The sequence below is a fragment of the Ambystoma mexicanum genome, chromosome 8 (assembly GCF_040938575.1).
Source record: "Ambystoma mexicanum isolate Mex_15411 chromosome 8, UKY_AmexF1_1, whole genome shotgun sequence".
NCBI lineage: Eukaryota > Metazoa > Chordata > Amphibia > Caudata > Ambystomatidae > Ambystoma > Ambystoma mexicanum.
Genome location: NC_090929.1, coordinates 1,185,430,055 through 1,185,452,629, shown reverse-complemented (window position 1 = coordinate 1,185,452,629; position 22,575 = coordinate 1,185,430,055). Strand labels below are relative to the sequence as shown.

At 44.1% G+C, this 22,575-nt stretch overlaps 1 protein-coding gene across 2 annotated transcripts in view; it reads left to right on the top strand.

Annotated features, from left to right (window-relative positions):
* Positions 1–1,133: 1,133 nt before the first annotated feature.
* The window catches only part of FAS (Fas cell surface death receptor), a 292,120-nt gene continuing 270,678 nt past the window's right edge, over positions 1,134–22,575 (top strand). For both annotated transcript variants that reach the window (XM_069611266.1, XM_069611265.1), the window contains exons 1-2: positions 1,134–1,249; positions 18,263–18,413. In XM_069611266.1, coding sequence (XP_069467367.1) covers positions 1,208–1,249; positions 18,263–18,413 — 193 coding nt within the window. In that variant the 5' untranslated portion in view covers positions 1,134–1,207. The remainder of the gene's footprint in view (positions 1,250–18,262; positions 18,414–22,575) is intronic.

Sequence of the window (22,575 nt, the reverse complement as noted above, 5' to 3'; positions counted from 1 at the left end):
TTCCTGACCTATTGGGCAGTGGGAAGGGGCGAAAGGCTTCTGGGATGACTATCAGCTATTGGTTAAAGGAAGTTATTGGGGCATACCTACGTAAACAGAGCCCCACTCAGGCAGGGATGATTCTGGGACGATCTATGAAGGCGATGGCTACGTCCTGGGCAGAGGCAAGAGGCTGCTCTAAATATGACATCTGTACTGCAGCCCCATGGGCCTCCACGCCCACCTTCATGTTGCACTACAGACTGCTGCTACCCGGCCAGGCTGATAAGGCATTTGCACAAGCAGGACTGGGTGCAGCTCTGACAGATATCTAGGTGGCACCTGTATTCTGTAAATTGAAATAAAGCACCCAGTTCTTGATGTGTATTGCGACTGTGGGCCTCTGTCTAGTTTATTTATGAGCAGGGGTGACTGGGAACCAAAAGAGTCCCTGGAAATCTTTTTCAAGATGGCTCCATAGTGTGAGCAAGCCCAACCCTTTTCCCATAAGAAAATGTATTAAAAAATAGGTACCCACACAAAAAGAGACCCATGATGCAGAGGCACACAGGACATCTCCAGAGTTCTATGTAGACCAGTCCACCTACGTTTATGAGGCCCAATCTAGTGTTTAGTATACTTCAAAATTGTAAGTACTGTGATGAGGAAAAGGGATGTGGGGCCATGATTGCATTTCTCAAAGAAGCTCAAAATACAATACGTGCAACCATGGGAGATACTAGTCCAGTCATTGTTTTAACTTTTTATTCTGGGCTATGGAGTCCTAGGTTTATAATGGGGAAACGCGGGACTACAAGTGCCAGAATGCACTATTAAAACCAGGAATGGACTCCCATCTCCTGCCTAGAACAGGACATGTTGGCATGTATGAAAAAGCAGACATGGTATAATCAGCTTTGCCTCTCACTCGTGTATTGAATCTGGTGGGTAGATTACTAAGTTAAGCGATACTGCCGATAAAAATAAACTAATGCTCAACGAATACTATTGAAAGCATCATAAGCTATACCCACCACCTCCTAGGCACAGGGCTCAGAGCTTGTGGTACAGTGTGCGGATTTTCTTGGACTTTCCCCCTGATGAAGTCACCAAAAAGGGGCTGGGCGGACGCAAGAAGGCGTTCGCTCAAGAAGTTGGAGGAAGAGGAAAAGGAAAGCGAAAGCGTGTGCTACACTGTGGTTGCATTTTAGCAACACGCCTTATCAAGATGGAGCTTTTTACGAAGGCACTTTTTCGGGCTCTATTTATTGTAAGTATTTACATTGTGTAACTTTAACTGTTTTTGCACGCTGTGCAAAAGTGGCAGTGTGCGAGGCTGTTGTTTTTGTAGATTGTAATAAACAGACTTTGTAGTTTCGATTTGAGGGTGGAGATGACAGATTGTACTGGTGCTTCGTTTCTTAATTGGTTCTCATAAGGCGGTGTCTTCTTATCAATGTCAGCCGTAGATGAACGTCGTCCACTCCATGTATTAATACAATGTACCCCATACTTGTCTGGAAAGAAACATAGTATTCTAAAGTCCATAAGAATGCGAAAACCGAAGATACTCCGGGTCCCAAGAAAATCCGCAACAAGGGGCTCGTAAACAAATGTCAGAGTTCTCTATATGCCACAAGCCTTGCCCGAGTAGCTCATCTGATCTCTAGTCTACTGCATTGTATTTGTATGTTGAGGTTAGCAGAATTTCGATTTTGACGTTCAGTTTTACATTCAACCCCTTACTCTCTCATTGCTTGTGGAATAGAATTCTGGGAGCATTGCTTGCTTTTTTCCTGCTAACAGGTTTGGTTGTCGCAGCTGGGCTGTGATTAGTGACAATGCCAGGCATTGATGACAATGCCTATTGTACGGTTGTAGTAATTGACCAGATTATGGCATATGGTGGGGGTATCGCATGACTTCATGTACTCTAACCATATTGCAGGTATTGCCATCCTATGCCATAGTTTTCTTGCTGTATGCTAGGTAACTGCATGGTTTGCCTACATAGCCACAGTATATGCAGTATATGCGAGGCATTGCCATCAAATACCCAGATCAAAGCAACACACTGAATACCAGGTGCTCCCATAATATACAGGGCATCCTAGGTAACTGCATGGTATGCCGACATAGCCACAGTATATGCAGTATATGCGAGGAATTGCCATCAAATACCCAGATCAAAGCAACAAACTGTATATCAGGTGCTCCCATAATATACCGGACATCCTATTTTATGGCAGGTTATCAGGATCTCGACCATGTTTCTTTGTGCCATAATACACCCAGGCATTCCTTCTAGGTATTACCACTACATACACAGACACTCATATGTATATGCGAGGTACGCCCATTATATTACTAATTCCCTGTGCTATCTGCCAATAAGTGTTATGACCTGCACTGACGGGTTGCAAAGCCAGGGTGAATAGTTTTTACTACTAAATCTAGTTGATCTATGAACCGACATTTCAGATACACCTTCAATCCGAAGGATGATCTGTTGAAATCTACTTCAATCTCATTGTACACAAAATCTATCAAAATATATCCTCATCTGCAGTCAGTGTATATGATCTCATAGAGGTGACCTCCAATATATAAAGTGCATACTCTATCTCTCAAAAATATATTGTGCACGCCAGAACCAAGCACAACCCTCTAAAATAACCAAAATAGGAGCAGCAATGAGGCTTCCCTGCTGCCCTTCCACACCAGGGAGGATGTTGTGGCTAGAGTGGCTGCTCGCCTTCCAAGAGTCAGCAGCATAACAGTATTTGGACCTGTCTTGAAATGGGCCTAATATGAGTTTAAATGCACCGAGCAAGTTTAGTGCAGTGTCAATTACAGACATGTGGTTGGTTGCTTATCAAGGTGCTGGTGGGTCGACAGTATGAAAAATAAATATATACAAGACCGGCACATGCCAACTCTGTGGCCTATTGTATCAGGAAACACAGATGATCACCTGTAAGCAGAGATGTCTAATCACAATGACAACTGTGTGGCCCTAGAGGGAAGGGGGATGACTTGTGTACCGAGATCACTGATTGTGAAGAGGATCACTGATGGTGACTAGTGGCAGTAATCAGACACAGAAGCACGTTCAGTAAGACTGGGTGAGGCAATGGAATATGCATTTATACTGTACAAGTTGCTTCCGCAGACATCTCCCGACGCTGAGGTTCGTTCACAGCGCATTAGAATTAAAGATATCTGGAGAACCTGTAACTGATCATGGGGAACAGGCACACATGATGAGGAGTGACTAATACTGATGAGTGTGAAACTGACCTTTATTTTGAATGGGATTGATTGAGTGTGCGCACAGAGAAAGTGAACACTACCCTAGGGGTTATTGACACTTATTTAAGCTTCATAGACCCCAAGGGCCTTATGCCGAGTTATGGGCCCTGAAGACAGAGCTAAGAGCCTGAGGTCTTCTTACTGGGGACCATGTGGAGAAGTGATATAAGTGTTGAGATCACTAGAAAAAGTAATCTGCGCTGAACATAACCAAGTTGGCGTCATGCTAGTTGCGGGAAGGAATCATTTTGGTGATGCATTTAAGGATCAAGTAAGGTAACTGGAAGCTCATCCTCTCCTTGGAAATCTTTAGAAATACAATAACACTTGGTTTGATGCAGGCACAATATTTAAGCAAAATTCTCCATGGGAGCGGCCATTTGCAAGTACTTTTTGACCAGGGCCGGGCGGTCAAAGTGTCTAGTGGCAAAGCCAAGCACCCTACCTTTTGATAACTAAAGAAGACTTTTTTCTATTATTCACTGCATTGTGTTCTCATATGACTCCCACATATGATTTGATCCATTGGGACACCAGTTCCAAGGGTAAAATAAGGTTTGCCTGGAGGTACCCAAGGAGAGTGTGGGCAAAGGACAGGCCTCTTTTCACAGGATTTAGACATACATGTGTCCCATAAGGGCAGAGATGGCACTTTTTTCTACACCATATAATCTATAAAACAACATATCTTCTGTTTACATAGCGCTTTATGCCGGATTCCTCCTACTTGTAAGTGTTGTAGTAGCAGCTATTAGTATCCTCTTCTATGGTGCACAGTTTATCAACTTGACGTTGGAAGGATGAAGAACTGAGTTGTCTGTGGCAGGATAAGAACTGTGAAGTGCAGGCTTGCCCCATATTAAAGGGGAATGCAAAACCCATGAGCTATTCACTCTGATATATGTATAAGGCATTGTAAGGGTTAAGGAAGAAAATAGAAGGCTCACTCAGAAGTCTTTTTCTTCTGGTGATTGTTGCTTCCCAGACCAGCGCGTTGCCCATGTGCTATCCTCAGTTATAAATTCTTCCGATGCAAACTAACAGGGGGCAATACTGTTATTTCAATCTACTTGTGTGAGGGCAGTTAGAGTCCTCTCTGGATTGGGTACCTGCTTTAGGGATCAGGTGGTCACCAGACCTATCACGTTTTCTCAAGTCAGGCTTAAGTCCCTCATTCAGTCCATAGGACTTTCTTTGTATTGTGATACTTGATTTGTGTGTGTATGTGTGCGCCCTAGAAATGCAGAGATAGATAAAAAGAGACAAAAAGATGAAACTTGAAGCAGAGAATGGCTGTCTGCTTCTGCTTCACACAGAATCACTTACTCAATAAATTCAGAGCTCTTTTGCGCTGCGTGATTCAGAGAAATGTGCACAGTACCATATTCACACTGGTATCCTGCGCCTGTCGGGGAGGGGGTGGTAGCATGTGCCATTGCAAATGATTAGCCAGCCAACCAACTGGGCTAAAACAGCCCTGCGCACCTCAATGGGTGCTGCTAGCTCATCTCACCAGTAAAAGTACTTAGAAAAAACAAAAAACCCTGTGCAATGTAAAATAATTGTTATGCTAGCTCATCTCACCAGTAAAAGTACTTAGAAAAAAACAAAAAACCCTGTGCAATGTAAAATAATTGTTATGCTAGCTCATCTCACCAGCACAAGTACTTAGAAAAAACAAAAAACCTTATGCAATGTAAAATAATTGTTATCCCTATTTGTGGGTTAGACATACAAGTGGGACCGATGCAATTCATGCCAATGCTGTCTCTGTAAAACGAATCCATAGAAGGGTCAGGAATAACCTTCCTATGCATTTTGCATCCCCATATGTCTGTTCTCTAGAGGCTGAGGGAAATTCTTAACTATTTGACAAATGTAAAAGTGCATCCCATTCGTAAAACAAGAACGTGTTTGAAATGCAAGAGTATACCACATACCTTTATGGTGGAAGTGAATTGAAGCGCAAACGAATCCGTTTATGTGTGCCCACAAATGTTTTGGCATTGGGCCCCCTTTAGCTCTCACTTATCTTTATCGATGGACTCTGCAGCCAGTTGCTTATTGGCTATTGAGCCAGTTTCCAATGTATGCTATTTATGAGTCTTGCCATTGTCTTCTAGAGTGCATGGTTGTACAGTTGGGCCACATTTCCTGTGTACGATGCATTCACTCTAAATTAGAAACAGGTCGGGTACCATCCACAAAGTTACATTTTGAGTCAAGTCTGTTACAATTTTGTTTTCAGTTTTTTTTCCTATGCGCTATGACTAATTGTACAGTATATGGGGGAATTCCACTAGAAAATTGCCAACATTGAGGCATCTTTGACTCTTTGTATTATTAAATATATGTTGCCGAACTTCATTAAATATGAATGTGTGTAGGATGTACACGCTTGGTCATGCTTGGAGTGATGCCAGTAAAACGAGATCTAGGCTTGCTAGATTTTTTAAACAACACTATTATGAACACTGTGCAAACCCAGGACTGGGCGAGACCTTTTGTAAAAAAAAAAAGGCATGACAATTCTTTTCTAAATTCTTTTGTAAAAAAAAGGCATGACAATTCTTTTCTACCAGGAACGCGAGAGTAGAATAGGGCATTTCAGCTAACAAGCTGCGCCTACCACAACATCACCTGTTAGCCATCCTTGGGAGCTAACCTTGAGTTGAAAACCACTGAGCAATGCATTGTGGGTGTGTAAATGATCTCAAAAGCATGATTCCTGCTCCAGAAAATGTTCTTCATCCTATAGGACAGTGCTCTTTTATACATGCCTTTATCATCTGCTTGTGATTATGCAGACAACCACATATGAGTTTTGCTTATCAGGGATCAGTGTGGCATCATCTGGGGGACTGCTGACAATAATATAGATGATTTGCACTTGCTGTTGTTTGCTACGTCTGCCTATTGCAGCTTCTTCCTCTTCCCTGTTTCTGACATATCATAGTGACTTCCTGGTGGTTGGGGCATTGGGTTTGTTTACCAAACACCACCAAAGTTACAATGACTTTATAAAGCATGAACTCACATTCTACCAGAAACGGGAGAGTAGACTAGGCAATTTAATGTAAGAAGTCTTATGCCGCAGCACCACCCAGTAACCATCCCAGGAAGTTCATCTACATTGAGCAATAGGTATGCAAAGTAGCTCAAAGGCATGTTTTTTGATCCCAGTGTTATTCACCTTATAGGGCAGCAGTGTATATTTTGTGGTGAGTTGCAAGAACTCCCCATCTTGTTTTAAGTGGGGTGAGCCTTTAGTGACTGGTTTGCTCTTGCTGCTACCTGATGTACTTCCCAGAGGGTGGAAGGAGTATGCTCCTGCTGGTTTGCCGCTGCTACAAGTGTAGTATGACACCTACTAAGGTGTTTCAGATCCATCCTTTCAAAAAGCCCAAGAGGATGGCAGCAAGTATGTTTACACAAACTGTAAGAACGAGCTCTCGGGCCATTTCACCTAACATTGCTTAACAGCCTGGACTCTCTCTGCTAGATCAACTGTATTCGGTGAACAATTGTCCCCCAAGCCAACCAACATAATATTGTGAAATGGGAAGTTGGCACAGAAGCAACAAAGAGGTTCCCCAAATTACCATCAGACAGGTTGGGCCAACCACAGTCCTTGTAGCCAGATATAGCTGCACCCAGGAGCCACAAATCACCACCCAGTGCATGCGGAAAGCCGCAGATGCACATGCAGGAATCGAATAACTTCTCCGATGGTGGCACCACTACAGTGTTTTTAGATACGGAAGGCACTAGTGGGAAACATCTCCCATTTAACCAATGCAATATGAATCCAGCAGGAAGGTTCACATTAGGGGACGTAAAACAAAAACCATATTTAAAATTCTGAAGCGACTACAACTCCCCCAGCTAAACAGAAGATCCTGAATACGTGCCAATTCCGGGGAAGCAATATAAAAGGGGGGGGGGGAGGCGGGGAGGGACTAGGACGAGTAGGAATATGGATGGAAGCGGATGCACTCCCAAACAGTCCCTCGATACACCCTACCTGGGCAGAGGGAAAACCAAGCCTTGGCCAACCTACAGCAGCTACTCTGCAGAAGTCTAACCCAGCACCTATGCGTGCTAGACCTAGTGGATGGTCCTGTGCCAAGGAGAGTAGAAGCCTGAAGGTGAAGAGCTTCCTTTACCAAGAACAGTCTATGGCAGGAGGGAGACATAATAGTGGCTGCCATTAAAGGACCCTGCACAGGTTGGGGGCGGGGAGGTGAGGAATACCCATAGGAGTCAATGCTGAAAAGCATGGTCAGGGAGAGACCTATTATGAACACTGTGCAACCACAGGACTGGGCGAGACCTTTTGTGAATGTTCATGAAATGAAAGGTCTGGTAAAGACATGAAATCCACAAGAAGTGTTGTGGTGCAAACTATGATCATTGAGGAAAACAGAGGCTGAAGGGAGAAGTCTGATGCAAGGAAACACTGAACGTGGCAGATGGGAGAGGACTTCAGCTACCTGGAAGAGGCTTCCCAGGATAAACTGCTTGTTTTGCTTTATTAGCTTAAGGCTGGACATTTATAGATTAGTACTGATGATTTCTCCTTTTGGGCATACCTTGGACATTTTGTGTTTGAAGCTTAGGGTAGACTGAAGGCTAAAGGACTCCTTACATTAGGTTGTGGAACTTTCTGTTTGGCCAGACAGTTTGAACGTTTCTTTGAAGAGTAGTCTCGTTTCTTCATTAACAAAAAGCCTCCTGCGGCCTTTGTGTAGGCTTTGCTGACTGCCGAGAATAGTGTTTACCAAGATGGCCGTCACCATGTCAGATCTTCCCGCTATGCACTCAGTTTAACTGCAGCTAGGACCGGAGGGCAGCATATCACAATGTCCCCCACTGTGTATTGTTCCTGTCTCTCTGCCGTCGTTTCTCTGCTACTGCTCATTGCTCCTGCCCTTGCCTTTTTCCCCATCTCCTGGCTTCTGGCAAATGCATGTGTGTGTTGGCTGCCCACTCCCTGCCCTATTAGAATGACCACACCTGGCTTGCCTTCGTTAAATCTACTGTCTCCCTGCATTCGTGGGATCATCTTTGCCCTGGCATACTCAAGACCTGATATTCTCATCTGGAGTCCCACAGATCTACCTTTGCAGGAGTTTTTTTCCCATCAGGAGATTTTTCCTCCAGTCAGGTCGTCCTCCTTGAGTGTTCCACATTAACAAAGCACCGGCTGGCGCTTTATAGGAACAGACAGTATCTGTTCAAATCTCCCCATTTTCAAAGAGAGTCAGTAAGTCCATCTACTGACAGTAGGGTGTTCCAAAAAGGGGAAACAGTTTATAAGAGTAGGGGTTTGGAAATTATTGGTTTGAATCGTGATCTTGAAATATGTTGGATACCTGAAGCAAGCCCAACATTATGGTGACCCATCCTGACACTCTTTACTTATGTATCCATTGCCATTTACCCCACAGATCCTACAGGTGTTTAACCCTTTCCTTGATATTCAACTGAACCAGAACCACAACATGTCTCAGCTCAACATAACCTTGATGGTGTTTGCTAAACGGTATGCAGTGGTAATAACGAAAAATAAATAATTTTAGTAAAAGTATATATGGGGATGGGGTAAGAGATTGAAAGGGGTAGGGGTAGTTGGGAGGACGGTAAAAAAGGGGTAGAAACAAGGGTTTGGGGGGACCCACCAAATTAAAAAACATAAAAAGCCGACTTGCTAAACATATTTCAACACTATACCCCACTGATATCCCTAATGAGGGTAAAACTCTAAAGTGGCTGTCTACACTTTTAAGAGCTGTCAGTCTTAGGTTGATTAATATGTATATGAAATAGCGCTAACCTATAAAATAAAGGCAATTTTCTGGTGCAAAAAGCATACTTTTGAGATAATTTATGTACCCACATTGCACTGCTTTGTTGCTCTGAATGGTAGGTGAACTTCCAGGGAGATGACTGCTGGATGGCGCTGTGGCATATGTGGCGTTTTAGCTGAAATGGCCTACACTATTTTTAAATACTGAAAAAAATGTAAGAGGCACTCTTTGTTTTAAATGTGATGGTTTTGCTTCTTTCTGTGACTTGACAAGTACCCTTAGCTGAGTTTCCCCTGTACCCACGTTCTCCTCACCTGAGCTTTCCGAGTCAATGGTTCCTTGCAGTCCTCGACGTGCCAGGCAGTCTCTCTCTCTTTTCTGATGCATGGGCTTGTCACGGGGAGAAGCCACTGTGGCCGCTGGGTGAGAACAGCGGCACAGTGACCTCCTTTCCGGGACCAAGCCAGAAAATGCAGGGAAAAACCAGCAAAGGGGAAAAAAAAAAACCCTGATAAGAGGTGCCAAGACTTGTCGGTGAAGGCCAGTTGTTCCCAGATGAAAAGAAGGAAGCGAAGGATCTCCAACAACTGACGGGGGCAATAAATGTCCAAGTCCAACAATAGCAGTAGGCCTGAAGCGCAGGCGGAGAAGGCAGCGGCTGAGGATGCTGCAGTGGAGGTCGATGTGTTCCAGAAAAGCACTGCGGAGGAGCACGGAAGGAACCCTCACGGGGGGGGTGGGGGTGGGGGTGGGGGTGGGGGGGTGGGGGGGAGGGGGAGGGGGAGAGAGAGAGAGAGAGAGAGAGAGAGAGAGAGAGAGAGAGAGAGAGAGAGAGAGAGAGAGAGAGAGAGAGAGAGAGAGAGAGAGAGAGAGAGAGAGAGAGAGAGAGAGAGAGAGAGAGAGAGAGAGAGAGAGAGAGAGAGAGAGAGAGAGAGAGAGAGAGAGAGAGAGAGAGAGAGAGAGAGAGAGAGAGAGAGAGAGAGAGAGAGAGAGAGAGAGAGAGAGAGAGAGAGAGAGAGAGAGAGAGAGAGAGAGAGAGAGAGAGAGAGAGAGAGAGAATGAATATTTAAATACTCCCGGCAGCGTCGCGTTCGGAGCGAAACACAGAAAAAGGACTAAAGTAATCCTCCTCTACGTCCTCTCAAACTCCAATGCGGAAGAAATCGCCAGTCGTGGTGATGACCGCGACTGCGAGTGACACTTTCATTCTGGTTTAGCTTCTTTTATTCTATTACGTGGTAACATAATTTGATAGATTGCAGCATTATTGACTGCAAGGGTGATTTTATGGGTCCCACCCACAGGTAAAAAAACAATACGGTCTGCTACCCGTGTCAATGCTGTTATCGTATCCCACCTTCTCGTACCTCTCCCCTCCTTTCACCTGCAATTTACCCTTGTTTTTTGCAGGCGTTTTCTTGAGCCCTGTATTTTGATCGAGATTCTGGTGCAGCTCTAAAACAGGTTTTATGAACTGCATTCTGAGGAAACTAACCAGGTGCCTCCCTCTCAACATTCCAGTAATCTGGCTAGAAGATTAGATTTATTTAGATATCTACTTTCTTTTCCTTATATGAACACTAGGTAGGGCAGCTTGCTTTAGTAAGCACCGCCATGGGCAGAGGCGTTGCTAGGGGGTGGCTAAGGGGGCAATAGCCCCTGATCTTTTGGTTGTAGCCCCGGATAGAATCTCAGGAGCTACAGCAAAAAGACTAGCTAGCCCCCAGTCCCAACAGTTCCGACATTAGCATAGCCCCGGGTCTTTTCCAGACCTAGCAACACCCCTGGTCATGGGCATTGCCACTCCTACTCTTCTCCCCCTACCTCTTCCAGCTGATTAGTAATTTTCTGTTATACCCCTTAAATGCCAAGGACGAGTATGCTCGTCCTTTTTGCATAGACTTGCACTTAATTAAAGATAAATTTTTCCCCTTTTAGGGAGGTATGTGTTTCAAGCACTACTTCACAATAGGAACAGGCAAAAGTACTTGTTGGAGGGATACTTTAACCTCTCTCAGAGAATACCCTGCCAAGGGCAAATAAAACCGCAGCTATATGCAGGTCGCAGTGAAAGAACTGATTCAGGAAGTCCTGGGAAGTGAACGGGGATTTTGAGAAATCTCTATAGGAAATTTGTGGAAGATTATACCTAGCCTACTTTACAAGGTGGAAGCTCTGATAGAAATGAATTGGCAAGTTCATTTAGGTAAATTCGTTTAGAGACGTCTTGTCAAGTCAGTGAGAACCATTATGGATGCAGCTGGCAAGTCCTGTGCCCACACCAACTTGTTTGTGGGCATTGGGGCTTCTGAACCTGAAATCCCTGCTCCTCAAGGGTTCAAAGTACAACAGAAGTACCCTGACACCATTGACCAAAGAGGGCTTTTCTCATCTGAAACACTTGCATTGTCTCCGCTCCTCATAATTCCAGATTTTAGTCAACCCTTCCTTTTAAAAATAGATGCCTCAAGGGTTTGTATATAGGCAGTTCTCTTTCATGAGTCCTCTATACAAGCCAGAAGCTCTTTCACGGGGGAAAAAAATCACTCTATTTTGGGTCTGGAATGTTTGGCAGTAAAGTGGGCAGTTGAATTCATAAAATACTACCTCTGTGGTGTAAATTCATCCTTATTACAGATCAACCTCCTCAACCTGGAACAAGAATACCAACGCCCAGGTTCCTTAGTGATTTCTAGCCCTACACACATACCTATTCATGGCGATCCATCGGGAAAGGTGTTAACACACCAATGTTGATTTCCTACATCGATAACCCACATCAAGTGGAGGTGGGAGCTTGTAGCAAAGTGGGGAGTTATGTGATGAAGTGCCCTACCTTACTCTAGAGTACAGTATGTAGTGAAACAGGGAGCCCGGTGTCAACATCTGCTACATGATGCAGGTCCCGGGTGTGGTGTGGAGAGAATCACCAGGTCTATCTCACCCTCGCCCCAGCCTAAGCTTTGAGGTTAGTAGGAGCTTGTCACAAGGGCCCAACTGCCACCATGATCAGTTCAGTTTTAGGGGGCTGTTGGAGTAATTTTAGCAGGGAAACCAAATGCATGCTCTTATAGGAATATCCTGTGAGCCTTGAACCAAAATCAACTTAATTTCAGGCATTGGATTCCTAGCTCACCCATACATAATCTCACAGCCTCAGGAAAGCCAAGTGGCTAATTCTCTGGGCTCAGAGATCACCAGACAATCCCTTCAGATGAGCAGTCTAAAAAAAGAATCCAAGATGGCCGGTCTGAAGCGAGAGACAAAGGGTAGCGCGAGAAACACAAACACCCATGAAATATCATCCAAGAAGAGACCTGACCCAATCAGACATAGGGCCCTGATTGCACACACCGGGAAGCCATTGCCCAAAGGCCAACCACGGGAGCAGGGTTGTGAGATTATAAAATGGAACTGAAGGTGCCAGGCACTGTCGACATTTGAAAAGAGTGATAGCAAGGAAAACTAGCAGACTGAGGATTAAGAAGAGATTACATTGGAAGGTGCTAGAAGAGAAAAGAGGATATGACTAGTAGAGAGGATTAGGAGTTAGATTAGGGTAGAGCAGAGAGGTTGGCTTGAGAGAAGGAGAGTGGAAGTGCAGAACATCAGGCAACAGTTGGGGCGAGTGAGAGATCACAGAGGTAGTAGTTAGAGACTGGGAGGCCACGTAGGTTGGGGAGAGTGAGAGATCACAGAGGTTGGGAAGAGAAAGGATTCAGAGATTGAGGGGAAAACGACACAGAGGTTTGGTGGAGCAAGACCAAGGATGTGGGAAAGAGAGAATCCGAGGGTGCTTTGATGAGCTAGAAGGTGGAGAAACCCAAGACAAGGAGGAGACGGAAGAGAAGGGGGAGAAGCGGTGAATGGCTGAGTAGAGAAAGGGGGGAGGGTTCCACAAAAAGAAGGAGGTGGTGAGAACATGTAAGGAGCTAAGAGGAAGATACCCAGGGAAAGGGACAGAAAACGGGGTGGGTGAAGGAGCAAAGGAACTATGGTCCATTAAAGAACAAGGAAGGAAAAGCCCAGAGTGGAAGATTGGAAAGGCAGAGACAGAGAGGGATGGTGCTGAAGATATGTCCTACATCTGACAGACCAATGGGGGCAAGAAGAGGCACAAACATGTGGTGGAGAGTCAGTAATGTGATCGAGTAAGAAAGGAGGGTGTATTGAGAGAGGAAGGGGAGGATAGAGGGAATGATACAGAGACAAGAGGAGGACAGAGGGGGGAATTGGGGACTAATAATTGAACCCTGCGGGTAAAGCTAGAAAAACTGCCTTTTGAGACACCTGCCATAGACTGAGCAGAAACTAATGAGACTGCACTTGGTGGGTGATCCTCGCCCTCCTATTGTTGGTTGCCCAAATTTAGAATTTCTCAAGGTGTGACCCACGGAAAAGCCCAGCAAGGAGCAAATAAAGAAGCAGACAGAAAATATATTAAGTCTGGCAGAACCCATGGACCAACCCAACAACACATGTCGTCAATGGCTCCTTGGTGTTCCTCATGCCTCATGTGAGCCACCTTGTCTCAGTACCAGCTGTGATGAATCAGAAGTGTTTCACACAGGAAACCTGACCTGGAGCTCCTCTCATGTGGCCAGGGAAAGGCAGACACTTTCTGATCCTGACCCTGGGGGCGGTATCAGACAGTAGGCTCACATGGGAGGGGAAACAGGTCAGGAGGAATGGGAGACCCCTTTCTGTAATTTCCCCCAAGACCTCAGTCTCCTAATAGCCTATTGTAAATTAGAAGCTGTTGATGAAGATTACTTTCAAGTCCCAGAGTTCCCAGAGTACTGGGACGAAGAAGAGGGTTGCAGAGGCACAAGGCTTTGCAATGCAGCTCATTAAGGTGATGACCCACACCTGAGGATGGCTGAGAGGCATAAAAGGCCCCCTCAGGTGCAAACCGTCAGACCAAGCCGAAGCGGAAGCAGGAGAGCAGTGGTAGTAGTAGTTTTTGGAGGAGTTTTGAAGCCTCTAAGAAGCAGCAGAGGAAGAAATTGCAGAAGAGCCGGGGTGCCGGGACCAGAGTGGTGTATGGGCTCGAGATTTCAGCTGCAAAGGTCACGCAGCGGAAAGCGCAACTTGTAATGACTCTCCCCACTGAGAAGCGGTCAGCGGTGGCAGGTGAGCATCGAATTGCTGGGGGAGCTGTTATGTTATGTTATAAAACTTATATAGCGCCAAAGCCCTAAGGCGTCCAGGCGCTAACTTACAGGGAATAAGAAAAACAGACCTATAATCAGATACTTTACATGAATAATGTGGTTTTTAGTGATTTTCTAAAAATCCGATGATTTTTTTCCTCTCTCAGTACTTGGGGCAACTTGTTCCATGCGTGCGCCACCAGGACTGGAAACGCATGACCCATCTCATGCGCTCACTTGGCGCGATCCACTCTCAAGAGATGGGCGGCAGTAGATTGAAGGTCTCTGGTTGGCTTGTATATAGAGACCTTTTCCTTGAGGTAGCTAGGGGCAGATCCATAGATGCACTTATGGCAGAGGGTCAACAATTTCAACAAAATCCTAGATGATACAGGCAACCAGTGCAATTCCTTCCTGGCAAGGGTGGTGGGTTTGTTTCGCTTCATACCATAAACAATACGAACAGCCGCATTTTGGACTTTTTGTAACTTGGAAGGACTCTGAAAGCAGTCAGTGTGGGATGCAGAAAGCATATAGGAGAGGTGGCTGGACCGCATAGGAGAACTGAAGCAGACAAGCTGGAAGCAGTGAGGCAAACGGACGTGCATGCCAAACGCAGAGAGTTCACTATTCTATTGTGACGCGGAGCGCAAATCCAGTTTTCCTTTTGAATACTGAACTGATATAAAAGAACTTGATGATTGTGACGCATACCAAGCTGATAGAAACCATAGTAGTTGGCATAAAGACACTGCCAAGATTCCATCTGAAGGGGGTGACTGTTGAATAGTGGATTATCTTAAAAGCCAACCACACAAAAGGGCCATATCTCTAGAAGTGAACTTGAACTATTATTGCCAAAGCCAAAAGGGGCTCACATGCAGGCAATTGATAAACAATCAGGGTTGCCTAAGCCAAAAGGAAATAAGTGAGCCTAATGGTGTTTGTGAAGAATATTGCCCAGTTGGAGAGAATGTTCCAAACACACATTGCCAAAGCCAAACAAGTGTGAAGGAGAGAAAGTGTTATCAGCATTTGGTTAATAATACAAAGGGGGAACACGATTGGCAGTAGGGCTGCCCTTCTGATACAAGAGGTTCAGGAGGAAGGAAGAGTTGCCTGTCTTGACTGGGGAAACCACTTGGTAAATACCACCAGTGTGATTCTTGTTATCCTTGAAGACATTCTCAAATCTAATTAGTTGAAGCAGAAGACATTGTTAAAAACCTTTGACGTTGACCCTTACCACAGAAGTACTTAGAACTGGTAGTTGGGCCTGGCAAGGGAGTAAAATAGGTCATAAAACTTCATACCAATTGGTTTTGTTTGCAAGGAAGTATATCCAAACAGAGAGCTGCAGCGGTTTGTCTTGGCTGGCAGGAGAGTGTACCAGGCCAAGAGCTTTGTGACCTTTGGTTAAGTTCTTGAAAGAGTACACCGGAGCTGAAAGTTGTAGCCTGGCATGAAAGTTCTTCCTGGTGGAAGTTCATGAAATGCTGTGGTGGAGTAACGCTTATGGAAGCAGTTGAAGAATCACTGAAGTGTTTTGATGAAGTAGTACTGAAACTAAAGTGGTGCCAACATATCCTGACAAAGACATTTGTTTTGAAAACTAATGGAGTTCTGAAATATTCTTTGCTGATGAGAAAAAAATGTTTTCAGATCTTTATTGAACTAGACATTGCCGTTGACATCGAGATCTTGGCTGCAAGTGGAAACAGAAAAGCTTTGTTGAACATGTGTGAACCAGCTTTGGAATCCAAGTTGGATTAAAAGTATACTTTTTTGTTAGGACACAGGATTTCCTCATGCTTTTTGAACAGTTAAAGAAAAGCCTGCTTGAATCCGGGGAAGGGGAGTTCTCCCAGGTTATCAGACAAAGCAGCTATTCTGGTGTGGATTATAATGGTAATTTTGTTGTTGTTGAACTGCCATATATTTACTTGTTGATTTGTTCTATAAGTGTAAGGGACTGCAATTTGTTGTTAGAGTGTTTCCTTTAGTTTATTTTAGGCAGGGAAATCCTTGTTAGGGTAGGGATAGTGAGGTGTTTATCATTTTGAAAAACGTTTACAAAGTATTGCGCCTCACATTTCTGACCCCTCCCACAGCACAGTCAGAAATCCTCATGTTTCCTGTGCTCTTCTTTGTCCTAGTATTTTTTTGTCTTCACTGAGTAGGGGTGTGTGAGGAGTACTAGCGTGGGTGGTGGATTATTAGTGTGGGTGGAGGAGGAGAGGACTAGTGGGAGGAGGAGAAGAGTAGTGGTAGAAGGGGGAATAGTGTAGAGGAGGGGAATAGTGCCCTGGGAGGAGTGGAGTGGCCCATCGGACTGACAGAAAAGTGGTAGTGGGAGTAATAAGGAGGGTGAGACAGTAAGATTAGAAGGGGAGAGATGAGCATAGGCATGAGTTAACCAGCATGAGTCCAACTGAGTAAGTGCAAGGCATTATCCCAACTTCCCATAAGGACACTAAGAATTGGTTTGATTAGGGGTAGTTAGGAAGTTGCTGAGGGAGTGTAGATAGTCAATGTTTAGGGAGACACCTCTAGCTGAAGGTAGCTATTAGACAGTAGGGTTTACTGTCTGGTAGAATTAACTGGGGTTATAGACACCTGGGTTAGGCGGTAACTCCCAAAGGAGATGAAGGAGCAGGACAGCCCTAGGGCCCACAAAAACCTTAGTAAAAACCCAAGAACCATCTCTGAGACTCTGAATGATTTTTGTGCCATCTGTGACATACCCTTTATCCTACATCTAGATATGCTGCCCTCCAAAATAAAAGCTTTCACCCTGAACCCAAGTCTTTAGAATAAATGTAACTAAGTCATCCCTACCACATTCCTGTATCAATGTCCAAACCAATAGTGCTCAAAATGTTAGTGTTGAATCTGTCCTACATTAAGCTAACATTTCTCTCTGATGCCAACACTTGTGGATGGTTTCATAGAAAACCAAGGGCATTCTTTTGTTTGGAAGGTTATTCGATTAATGGTTTTGTCTCTTTGGTTCCAAAAACGAATGTCAGTTTGTATGTTCATATTGGAAAGGATGTTATTATTTTGTCTAGAATATTCAGATGTGCTTGTAGCCATATGAATGTTTGTGTATATTGTGAATAGATAAAATTAGTGAGATGTTAAAAGGAAGGTTGGCTTTTGTAGACCTGCTGCCTGCATTTATGCAGCATATCCTGGGTGCCTTCCCCAGAATTGAACGTTTGGGGACAAGCTTTAATTTCTTGATTTATTATTTTTAATAAAACAGAATATTGGGACTAAAAACAGCCCTTTTTTATCCCAGATTTTGGGCTGGGATTGTTGTAGTGGGGGGTTTTCGATTAGGACTATTTCTCCATTAAAACACAAATGTTATACATTTAGATATATTGCATAGATAGAAATTAGTACATGTCCTGCCTCTCACCTCCCAGACGAGGTGTCCTATCACCAAGCAGTGCAGTGGGCACAGAACTCCAGGTTTAAAATGGTCTTTTGGTGCTGGAAACAAGAGCCCTTTCTACGAAACCCAGCAGTTTCCATTCGGGAGGAAGTGAGTAGGTGCATTTTTGGAGTGGTTCCTTGCAATCCGAATAACCTACTGTACCATAGCCTGTAATGACAATAGTCTCCTGCATGACTTATTGTTGGACATGTACCCATGTGTTATGAAATAATTGTTTTTGTTTGAAATGCACATGTTTGTAGTGCATTTGAGATTAATATGTTTTGACATGCATTTTAGATGGGTTTGTTTTACATCATGACTTTTATGCATATATCCAAACATGTTGACTGTTTAGAAAAATTCCTGCAATGTGGGCTTTCACAGTTTTCAATTTTAGACTATACACTGCGTTGCAGCTATTGCTACAAAGTGCTTTAGCTAATTTTAATTACTACACAATTTGTATTACACATTTTTATTGGTACTACCAGGATGAATGATAACAAGAGCAATATATGTAAACTACACTTGTTAAATAAAATTATCTTTTATTTTTTCAGGCTTTTTTAATGGTTGTTGAAGTATCTTCCGCCAGTTATTTGCCCCTTCCCGAGCAGTCCGCTGAAAACCACATAATTGTGAAAAGGGAGGTACTCTGTCCAGAGGGGGAATACTCTACGGGACAACATTGCTGCCAACTGTGCAAGGCTGGTGTGTATTTATTTCAAACATTAACAATTAATCTAAATAATTTACCACAGATCCAAGTGGTTACAGGTATAGGTGTATTTGCTTTTATCAGGATGGTGTACGTTATTGAACAGAAATATTGCTTAGAAATTACATCCAGTCTTGTCAAATGCATCAGAGCTATGACAGGGTTCATCAAAATTGTCAGGCAAACTTAAATTAAGTACCTGTTTCAGGAACTCTGAATAAGGAAATTATAGAAACTGTCGAATATCAGGCAGAGCCAACTTGTTCAGTTTTCCGTCCAGTGATAGAACTTTCCTGTGGCGTTATTCCTTCCAACTCGAAGCCTATTGGATCTGTGATTATCTGAAATTCCATACCGGATGCTCTACCCTTAAAGGATATTTGCATTAGACAATCTCTAATGACAAAGGCTGCTGACAGGAATTTAAGTGTGTTTTATATGGACCCAAGAAATATCATAATTACCAATGTGGAGAAGCTGAGGGGGCCTGAGCCAAGGGAGGCGCTCAGAAACAGAGTCTTGGCATGGCTACAACAAAGAGTGGGTCAAAACTGTATCAGAACCCAGGACATGAGGTCTCTGTGCAGGCTGCAAATTGATAACTGGTGCACTAAGAGCAATACAGACTGTATTGTTATAGGGTGTGGTCAAAGCAATCTACCACTCTTTCTTAGTTTTTGTGCAATATGTCATCCCATACTAATTTCAGAATTATCTTAAATTGATGTACTTGGTGAACCTGTGGGAATTGTTAACCTTTACCTGGGGCTTCTTCCTCTGTTCTTCTTGATTTTACTGCCTTTTGATTGTTTGTATTGATTGTTATTCTTGTGTTTGTATGTTTTATGTTGCGCATTGAGGCCTATGGGCGTGTTGTGCTTTATAAGAAACAAATCAAATCAAATCAGTCTTACAGGTAACATGTGCAATTAGGATGTCTAGAGTAGGGTGGATTGGGTGGCGGAGAGTAAAAGATGCAGTTGTAGGGTGAGGAAGAGCGGGTTGGAGGAATGACTGTAAATTATCTCGATTATTAATTGGAGATTTTCAGGTACCCTATTTAAAGATGTCCCAGGAAGTGAGAGATGTCAAGTTGAAGAATATGTAGCGCTGTCATTTTGGGATACCAGAAGAGAAAATTACCTCAACATGAGGTGGCAAAGCAAGATCTTTGGTTGAAAAGAAAGATGGTGGTGAGCTTCTGAGTGGCAGGGTATTAACGGGGGGGGGGGGGGTCTGGAGGGTAGAGGCTGATGCCCTCTGTGTAAGTCAGGCATATTCGAACACCAGTGTGAAGATGTGCAGTGTTCTCTGTTGTCCACTGCACCATAAGAAATACACATCTATATAGAGGGTTTGTTGATGCCATGTGATCATTATTTAAGTGCTGTGCAAACAGAAGAAAAAACACTTGGTTTGCATGAATGGAGAACACCTACTTTTGAAATTCATAAGAAACTTGTGGCTTTATTCTATGTTGACAGCTGCTCTACAATTTATCCAAAACGCCAACTCTGTCCTAGTTCCGGGCAGAGTTAAATTGATAATCATAGTGTTTCTCAGTTACTCTTGTTTTGCCTTTGGTATATTTATCTAGACCTTTTAAAAAGACACAACCCATTAATTGCGATGACATTGGTCAACTATGCCCACAGTATGCTTAGGATAGCACAGCACATCTGGAGCTCCTCACACACCCAGACTATATATTTCGAATGCAGCAAAATCAACCTATATATCACCCGCTTATTCACCTTCAAATGCACCGTACTAGATTTGACTTCCTACACATCTTTCTCCTCTTGAGCCACAACTTGTTCCGGTTTGTGCATCCTAGGCAAATGTAGGTCCTGCTGTCCCTGGGTGGGATTTAATGCAGCTTAAGCTGGGCAACATTTACATGTTTCTAGACTAGTCTGGCATCTCATCAATTGTGTCAAAAAAAGGGCACGCAAATTTACAGAGGCCATCTGACAACAGACCTAACAAGTAGGCACTTAATCCATTCTCCATCTATCTCCTGATTCTGTCCCTTCCAATGCAAGTGTGGAATCTGTGGGGCAAGTATGTCCCACACAGGAGATCCAAGTGTAAAACAAGGGAGGACATGACAGATTAAGAGCCCGATGCCTGTAATTCCCTCTGGAAGGGACATACCCACATCTTCCATCAAGTCTGCTGTTTACTGTGCCCTGGAACGGTGGGCTGAGCAGCAGATTTTGGTGATCACTGCTTCTGATGACAGAGCCACTGAACGCCTGGTGATGCAGTGGAGATAGACGAGGCTGGGCTGTCTGAGGCAGACATGCAAGAGAGGTAACAGCTCACAGAGATAAGAATGTACTGCTTGCTGTCACCGCAGATGGGACGCTTTCAAAGAGGATGTGGCTGCCATTCCCTGAAGTCTGAGGAATAGAGGAGGGTGGGCAGAGCGAATGGTGGGCTAATTTGGTAATCCGAGTCAGTCAGAGATACCGTCCCGCCCGCACAATGACCTGGGCAGCATAAATGTCCACATAGGTATGTGATACATTTCCCATGTTTTACACACTTTCAACCCTCACTGGCTTGTTGATTTGCAGAGGACTTTATGTGCTCCCAGACTATGGGGTTTGAGATCTGACTTCTATGAAAGATAGGTGTTGCTGATGTTCCTAGTCCTGATTGCCGGATCTGCTTCCCATGTTTTATTTTTCTTGACCTGCACATGCAGTTGTCTTTCAGTACACCTGCCTGTCTCTCTTTGCCATGGAGAACCCTGATGTTAACTCACTCTCTGGGGTCAGCCGTATACTATTAATCCCATTGCCTTCAAGAGGCGCTCTAGGATATAGTTTCTCTTGCTCCTCTCTATATCCCTGATGGGGAAGTACCACAAAGCATAACTCTGATGCCCTCCTTGCCCACTCTCTGCATTCATCACTGCAGAGTTAATCCTGCCCATTGGACTCTGCCATGATTGATATGCCAAGCATATATTTACCAAAAAGGCCCACAGACACTGCAACTTGGCATCACCCGGAAATGCCTTCTTTGATGTGCCTCTGCAACAAATGGCTGTGCTGTTCACAGTGGTCAGTTCATTGGGCACATAGTCGAGATACCCAGATTGAGAGAATAACCTAAACATTAGATATGCATACATTCTTAGTTCGATTTACTGAATTAGAGGAATGAGAGAGCCATGTAGAAGAGACAGCGGACACGCTATATACCCTCTTCAAACACAGGTGGACAAACTCTAAGCACCATGGATGGAGCGAGAGGACTGAAGTTAGTGTGATCATGTCCCGGAGGAAGTGGAAGGAGGTGACAGCCTTCACTTTCTAAAAAAAGTGATCTTGCATTTAATTAAAGTGGGATTCTCCCCAAAACCAGAGCTACAGCACGCTCTGAGTCCCTAGAAGAGCATAAGAGCATCTAACAATATAATAAAAGGCCAGATGTATGTTTGACCCTGTATGTTTGTCCGATGCAGTAGCTTCACCTGTTGTCACCGCTCGAGGGAGCTGGTGCTTCAGGATACATAGAGACAATGCCAATTTGCATAGCTTAGCCTGTTGTCACTGCTAAAGGGAGCGGTAGGTTTAGAACTGATAGTGGTCCTACTGTGTCAATGAAAACCTGCACTTTGGCCCGTGAACACTGGCCTATACACTAGTTACCTGATAAGTCACCCAGACCTAGCATAGAATGTTTCTTCAGAGTGCAAGAAGTGAGGTAGATCTTAACATCAGAGAAGAAAGCAAAGAGGAAAATGTCACAGTACATCTGGAATGAGAAAAAACTCTGGCCTCTGCTGACTTCTCAAAAGCAGTGATGGAAAAGAAGAGTTTCCGGCCTATTACACTGGAATTGTGGAAGTGGGAATTGAAGGCTAGTTCCTGGAGCCAGCTAATCTATGTGAATTGCAGGTGATCAGGAGGAACAGGCCATGGATATGTCATGACCCCAAGAAAAGGTAGAGACAGAATCTGACAAACCGACTTTAACCACCAGGGACCCAAACAAGAGAGATCAGGGCAGAAGAAAGGATCATCGCAGAAAAATGTAGATGGTCACCAAAATCGGCTGCTGGTACTAAGTGGTAATACCACTCCTTGACCAGTGAAGGGTTTATACTGTGTGATAAACTTCACTGTGTCGCACCCGCTA